The 7,911-nt window shown below is 46.1% G+C and overlaps 1 protein-coding gene across 1 annotated transcript in view; it reads right to left on the minus strand.

Moving 5' to 3' along the window:
* Nucleotides 1-5,357: 5,357 nt before the first annotated feature.
* Nucleotides 5,358-7,911, minus strand: part of ASB16 (ankyrin repeat and SOCS box containing 16) — a 7,901-nt gene continuing 5,347 nt past the window's right edge. Inside the window, exons 4-6 of the mRNA XM_010832517.1 lie at nt 7,808-7,911; nt 7,370-7,483; nt 5,358-6,874 (exon numbers count right to left, since the gene is read on the minus strand). Of these exons, the coding sequence (XP_010830819.1) occupies nt 6,689-6,874; nt 7,370-7,483; nt 7,808-7,911 (404 nt within the window). The 3' untranslated portion in view covers nt 5,358-6,688. The remainder of the gene's footprint in view (nt 6,875-7,369; nt 7,484-7,807) is intronic.

The following is a 7,911-nucleotide window of genomic DNA, read 5'->3' on the forward strand; positions in this document are numbered from 1 at the left end:
GGTGATGGACAGGGAGGCCTGGCGTGCTGCGATTCATGGGGTTGCAAAGAGTCGGACACGACTGAGCGACTGAACTGAACTGAACTGAGCGACTTTCAAGATAGAAAACGATATATATATATTATATGATGTTATTGTCAATATTTGGTTTCCTATTCTTTAGCTATTACCATAAATAGCATCTGGAGTATAATTTCATCCTATGAAAGAAAAAATAGGTGTGCGGCTATATATCCAGAGAAAAAAGTTGCATTAGAATATGACTTTGTTTCTATGTGGCCTTCCCAGGTGGCACTAGTGGTAAAGAACCCATCTGCCAATGCAGGAGACATGAGAGACATGGGTTTGATCCCTGGGTCAGGAAGATCTCCTGAAGAAGGTCATGGCAACCCACTTCAGTATTCATGCCTGGAGAATCCCATGGACAGAGGAGAACTGGTGGGCTACGGTGCACAGGGTCGCAAAGAGTCAGACACGACTGAAGCGACTTATATATATTGTATTACCATAAAGCATTTCACAGACAGAAAAACAAATATCATATGATATTGCTTATATGTGGAATCTAAAGAAATGGTACAAATGAACTTATTTCCAAAACAGAAGTTCAGTCACAGATGGAAAAACAAACTTGTAGTTACCAGAAAGGGGAAGGGGAAGGGATAAATTGGCAGGTTGGGATTGACATATATGCACTACTATATATAAATAGATAGTAAGAACTTATTGAATAGTACAGGGAACTCTATTCAATACTCTGTAATAACCTATATGGGAATAGAATCTAAAAAAGACTGGATATATGTTATCCATAACTGATTCACTTTTCTATACAGCAGAAACTAACACAACATTGTTAAATCAACTATATTCCAATAAAGTATTAATTTAAGGAAGCATTCCACACTTGTCAATGAATATTTTTAGAGCATCAGAGAATAGTTTAAATAGATATTCAACAGTATTACTTTCCATGCTGCACTGTAATTTTTAAATTCATTGTCTCATTTGGACAGACATTCAGATTGTTTTCAGTACTTGGCTGCTTTTTGTTTTTGTTTGGCCATGCGGCATAGCATGTAGGATCTTAGCTCAGGGATAGAACCCACACTCCTAGCGTTGGAAAAGCAGTGTCTCAACCACTGGACCGCCAGGGACGTTTACTACTTTGTTGTTGTTGTTTTATTTTTGTTTGGGCTGGGTCTTTTTTGCTGTGCAGGCTTTTCTTTAGTTGGGGTAAGCAGGGGCTATTCTTTGTAGTGCTCGGGCTTCTCATTGCAGTCGCTTTTCTTGTTGTGGGGCACTGGCTCTAGGGCACGTGGGCTTCAGTCGTTGCAGCAGGCAAGAATGCTGGAGTGGGTAGCCATTCCCTTCTTGAGAGGATCTTCCCAAACCAGGGATCCAACCCTGGTTTCCTGCATTGCAGGTTGATTCTTTACCATCTGAGCCATCAGGAAAGCCCACTACTTTGTTTTTAAACTGCACTTTGATAAACATCTTTGATGACGGTTATTTGTACACATCCATGATTTTTTTTTCCCCTAGGATAAATTCCTGGAAATAGGAATTTATTCCTGGAAATAGAATTGCTGGGTCAAAGGATGTTCACATTTTTAAGATTTTTGCTATATGGTGCTGCGTTGTTCTCTAGAGGTTGTACCTATTTTCGTGCCCATCAACAGTGTGCTGCTGCTGCTGCTAAGTCGCTTCAGTTGTGTCAGGAGAGCCCTAATAATGTTCTTGTCCCCCCAAACAGTGTAGAGGCTAGAGAGGAACAGGGAATAGATGGGGGAGGTTTAGAGAAATAGGAGAATCCTAAAGATGTTTATAAGCCATGACGAAAGAACAGAGGAGAAGGGGAGAAGTGAAGATAAATGCAATCTGAGAAGGGAATCAATGACTGAGCAGTGGCCTCTGAAGCCAGGAAGGGCTGAGCCAGCAACTAGGGCTTGCCCTGCAGAGGATGTGGGAAATCTGTCTTGCCTGCAGCCCCGGATTCCTGATCCATTTATTCAGGATTAGGGATATACACCCTGTGTTATATAGCATTCCCCACATTCCCCACGCTACCTGTCATTTTTCATTTTTCTGTCTTACCAAATTCTGTGAAGGCAGGAACCAAGTTTTGTTTTTATTTCAGTATTCCCAAAGTCTATCCAGTGCCTGCATGCAGCAAATACTTGATAAAAATTTATTAAGCGAATGATAGATGCAATTCAGAGAAGATGGGGGAAGAGCTAGGGATGCATTTTGTGAATGTGTACAGCAAAGGACAGGATGCAGTTAAGGGTGTTCTGAGTCCTGCTATGCTAAGTCACTCTGACTCTTTGCAACCCTATGAATGGTAGCCCGCAGACTCCTCTGTGCATGGGATTCTCCAGGCAAGAATATGGAATAGGTTGCCATGGCCTCCTCCAGGGGATCTTCCTGACCCAGGGATCAAACCCGCATCTTGCATCTTGTGTCTTCTGCATTGGGAGACGGGTTCTTTACCACTAGGGCCACCTTTTGAAAGAGGGACTTTGGGGATTAGGGTTTTTCAAGATTTATTATACATATATGTATATACACATACATATATATAATTTGGCTGTGGTGGAGCTTTGTTGCTGCATGCAGGCTTTCTTTATTTGCAGTGAGCGGGGACTACTCTTCATTACTGTACGTGGGCTTGTTATTATGGTAGCTTCTCTTGTTTCAGAGCACAGGCTCCAGTGTGCAGCTCGTGGGGTTTAGAGCCCAGATTCAGTGATTGTGGTGCCTGGGCTTAGTTGTTCTGTGGCATGTGGGATCTTCCTACAGCAGGCACCGAACCTATATACCCTGCATTGGCAGACAGATTCTTAAATCACTGTACCACCAGGAAAGCCCTGGGGTTAGGTTTTTGATGGTGGAGGAATTATGAGGGGAAAAGAAAGGAAAGAATGAAGACTTAGTTGGGACTACATCACTGTCTAAAGCTGGCCTCTTATATGTAATAATCATTTAAAATTAACATTTCAGGCCCGGAGCAACAGTCTAGAGGCCAGGCCCCGCCTCCAGCTCCCCTCAGTGCACAGGGGCCCGGCCCCCTGGCGGGGTGCACAGGGGAGCAGTAAAAAAAAAAAATAAAAAATAAAATAAAATAAAATTAACATTTCAATGGGTCTTAGATCCTTATCTGTTTATTTTCCCTAAAATATTGAACTTGGGTATTTTTATACCTTTATGTCAAATTATGATGGCTACGGAGTGATGAATGTATCTGTGAATCTTGGATGTTGCCTTAACTGAATACATTTATAGTAAATCCATTTTATAAAAAAATCAGAAAGTACTCCTTCCCTAACCACTAGATAAGTTGTTTCATGTTTGCCCATTTGCTAGGCAGAGGGGTGTCTGCTCCTTAATTTACATTCACTGGATCGCTAGTGAGCTAGCACATTTGTCATGTTTCATCAACCACCTTGTAAATTAACAATTTAGGCCTTTTGCCTTCTCTTCCCTTCAATTTTTCTTTAAATTTCCCAAGAATCCATGGGTACACCCCTTTGTCAAAAATTCAAATGCAGACCATAAAAAGCCCCACTGGCACAGTTCCTCTCTCCTCAGAGGAAATTCTTGGGCACCTGCCTTTCAGGCCTTTTTCTATTCGGCTTCAATCATGAGGTTTGGTTTTGCTTGCTGTACATGTTATATTTCAACCTTGGTAATAGTCTTGGTAATCTTTCCCAAGGCAGTACATGTGCTCATCACTTGGACTCTATGCCCAGATCTCTCCTGCTGCGGGTATACCCTTTGTAAGGACTGAATTATATTCCACAGTGTGGATTTGTTTACCATTTCCCACATGTTGAGTTGTTGCAAGCAAGGCTGGGATGAATACTGCCGTGTGTACCAGCCTTTGGTGTAACTGGGGAGCAATTGAAGGGCATTGCTTAATTGCCCATCAAAGAGGCAGTTTCCTTTCTGACCCCCTTGTATGAGCAAGAACTTGTGTCTCCAAATCATCACAGGTACTGAGTATTAGTCTTTAAAATGTACCCCCCGAAGGAATTCCCTCGTGGTCCAGTGGTTAGGACTCGGTGCTTTCACCACAGTGGCCCGATTCAATCCCTGGTCAGGGAACTAAGATCCTGCAATCTGTGTGGCACAACCAGAAAAAACCAGTCCCTCAATCTAGTAAGAGAATTGTATCTTATTATTGTTTTAATTTGCATTTCCTTAATTACTGGTGAGGTTGAGCATGACCATTCATTACTTTGACAGATATTTGCGTGTCCACTCTTTGCAAGACACTGTACAAGCACCAAGTCAGCAATGGTAAATAAAAGAGATGTCATTCCTGCCCTCAGACATCAAGAAAATGAAATCTTTTAGTGGCAGATACTTTTGTCAACATTTTGCCTTTTACTTGTGTTTATGATTCAGGGCTTTTATAACCAAATTTAAATTTTTTTCTGTATCCAGATAAGTCTGTATCCAGATGAGTCTTTTTTCTTCTATGCTTTTACATAGAAAAATCTCATCCCAAAATCAGATACATAATCACATGCGTCTTTGGGACTTTTTAAATTGGGTATCTTGTCATTGTAAGAATACCAGAAAAAGCCACGCTCACTGGGGTCTGCCTGCTCTAAAGGGGGAGACAGCTTAGTATTCTCCCCTGAGAGTGAGGCTCCTGGCTTGGCCCCAGGACTAGAGGGTACTTCTGTCTCTTCACTTGGCCTTTTGGATCTGTGAAATTAAAGCAAAAATTTCATCCAGAAAAGAGAGGTTGCTACTCTGTATAACGAGGTCAAAGACTATCTTCTAGTTATTGAAAGGAAATACCTACAGATGCGACTCTCTGCAGAGGAGGGGAGGACGGGCAGCAGCTGCAAAAAGGCTGACCCAGGCTCCTGATCTGTCTCTACCATGTGACTCCACATGGCAGTGAGAGTAGAGAGCCCAGAGTCCCTCACTTCAGCAAAGGGACAGGAGAACAGGCTGCTGACAGCCACCTCCTCCAGTGGGTACTGAAAGTTCAGGGTCTGGAAAGGTTCCTCTTGTTGTACTTTAAAAAAATACACACACGCACAATTTTAAAATTAAGTAATTAATTCCTTTTGGTTGTGCTGGGTCTTCGTTGCTGCACACTGGCTTTTTCTAGTTGCGGCAAGCGGAGGCTACTCTCTAGCTGCAGTGTGTGGGCTTCTCATTGAGGTGGCTTCTATTGTTGCAGAGCATGGGCTCTTGGTGCGTGGGCTCAGTAGTTGTGGCACATGGGCTTAGTTGTCCCTAGGCACATGGGATATTCCCTGACCAGGGATCAAACCCTTGTTCCCTGCATTGGCTGGTGGAATCTTAACCGTTGGACCACCAGGGAAGTCCTCCTGTGTTGTTCTTACACCCTTTTTCCTATCACAAGAGTAACAACTGATCTGTGCAGAAAACTTGGGGATACAGAAGAGTACAAAGGATGGGGAATAAACACGGAGCGATGGGTATCTCAGGCATATTTCAACCTAACAACAGCCACGCTTTGGTCTGTGCACAAATCATTTATTTGCATTCATAAAAACTGGCTTAGCTTAAAAAGCTTCCTCTTAAGGATGAATAGTGGTAATTTTGCCTCTGGGACCAGAGCAGGAAGTGAGAGAGAGTAGGGGAAAGCTGATGGCTGGTTCTCCTGTCATGGATCCTCAAAGACCACAAGACCATAGTTTAAGACACTGTGCATCACTGGGGGGTGGGGAACACAACCATAAATGGGTCATGGACATCATGCATTTCTTTCTCCCTCAACAGCCATTTCCTGAAAGGCCTGTTTAAGGAATATAGTCCGGTCTCAGTGTCGTTGAGGCAGATATAGGTTCCTAAATAAATAAGTACAATACCAAGGAAGGCTACCGACCGGAGTTGAAATAGGCTCTGCAGAGAGAGGGCTATTGGGCTGAGTCTTGAGGATCATATCAGCTTCAACCAAGGCAAAAAAAGATGTGGGAAGGGTAGACCAAGCAGAGGGAACAGCACAAGTAGGTGCGTGGAAGCTAAGGGGAGAAGCTCATATCTGGCAATCCAGTAACTCATTCGCTAAGGCTGGGTTACAGGGGCCTTAGAAGGGGAAAGCAATATCAGGAGGCCAGAGAGCTTGGCGGAGGCAGGGACTAAATACTTATTCTGCCTTGTTGAGTTTTGATATTAGCCTGAAGGTAGTGTAGAGCCACTAAAGGTCATGATCGGAGCTCTGATTCCCAAAGGTCATTCCAGCATCCTTGCAGGGCATGGGGATTTCAAGACCTGTCAGTGAGGTCCTCCCTCAAGGTGACAAAGGTAGATCGGGCATTGGCAGTACAGCTAGAGGCAGAGTCTGTCCCTCTTTAGGAGGCTGAATGGGTACATGAGGAGCAGGGGAGACGGGATGACAAGATCACTTCCTCCTGGCTTGGGGTCTGCCTAGATGGAGGGGCCATCATCCATTTAGGCAAAGGAGGAGGATGCAGGCAAAGGTTGAATCTGCAGACCTTCCCATTAGAGAGAGGAGCTGAAGTTCAGATCGGGCTGGAGGTCAGCAGGTGGCTCAAGAAGCCAATAAATGGATGAGCTGGCCCCGAAGGACATGTGGACAAGAGTGTGGACAAGAAGGTCAGAGACTAGTCCTCCAGGGTTGGGAGGGATTACTGATGGAGGGGGAAGGACAAGCTCTGGGAGTGGCTGGGCATGGGGCTCACTGGATACGCCCCTCCACACGCAGCAACAAGTAGTCCTTGAGGAGCGGGGGCAGTGGGAGGCAGGAGGCAGCCTCTCGGCAACGGCTACCCAGCTGAGCACGCATAGCCAGCCGGGCCAGGTGCTGCAGCCGTCTTGGCTGGTTCACCATGCTCAGGACCGAGCTATAGAAGGCTTCGTGCTCCTAGGCCAGGAGTGGAACAGGGTCAGATGGCCCAACACCCTTCCCTCTGGGGGCAACCTAGTGGTGGGGCCCTGAGATTCTACAACATGGATCCACCTGGGCATGTAGCATATCTCACAGGACTCAGATTCAGAACCAAAGGCCCTGCAGGGGTCATGGGAGCTGAGACCACACTGCAGGGCAGGGTCTCAGCCATGTCTACACCCGCCTCCCCCAACTCCAACAGTGCTGTCTACTGAGTCAGAGATGCCTGATAAATGTCTATACTGATGCAGGTAAGAGAGAGGCTAGAGAGGTGTGTGTAATTAAAGGTTGTTCTAAGCTGCCGGAGGCAGGGTACCCAGAGGTTTCACTCTGCCCATCCTCCTCCAGCCCAGGGTTCCACTTGCTCCTGCTTCCAGGAAGCCCATCCTGGGGGTATAGGCCTAGGGTTCACCCTTCCTCTCTACCTCCCTCAGAGCCCAGGAAGGAGCTGTGCTGGTGGGGTGGACATACCTGCCACAACTCAGGAAGCACGGCCTCCACCCAGGTATCACAGGATGGGACACAAGGGTAGGCATTAAGCAGGACTTCTAGGGCCCGAGGGAAGTTGGCACAGTGTCTCAGCATCTAGAAACCAGAAGAGATTCTTAAGGGCACCGTGCTTCTACCAACCAGCCTGGGCCACTATAGTTATATCCCAATTTGAGATGCCAAGATCTGAGTCCCTCCTAATCCTTCTCTAGCCTCAGTTTATCCCACATTTCAAGTGTGTTCCAATCTCCTTGGGGGCTTTTTTCTCTGTTGGACACTCTCCTCCCTAACTCTCGCTGGTCCTTCCCTAGATGGGGACCGACCTCTGGCATAGACGATGGGCTCTATCTTTTGGCTTCTCTTCCCCGGTAGCTGGGCAATTCCAGTTCCAGGCACCCCTGCCCGCCAGGAGCCTCTCACCTCTGGGCGTACAGGCTGGGCCCCATAGTCCAGCAGCGCGGCAAAGAGGACCTCGGGCTCCCAGTTGGGGGCGGCCTGGACAGCCTGCAGTGCGCCGTCCAGTG

This window comes from Bison bison, unplaced genomic scaffold (assembly GCF_000754665.1).
Source record: "Bison bison bison isolate TAMUID 2011002044 unplaced genomic scaffold, Bison_UMD1.0 scf7180017861046, whole genome shotgun sequence".
In the NCBI taxonomy this organism is placed as follows: domain Eukaryota; kingdom Metazoa; phylum Chordata; class Mammalia; order Artiodactyla; family Bovidae; genus Bison; species Bison bison.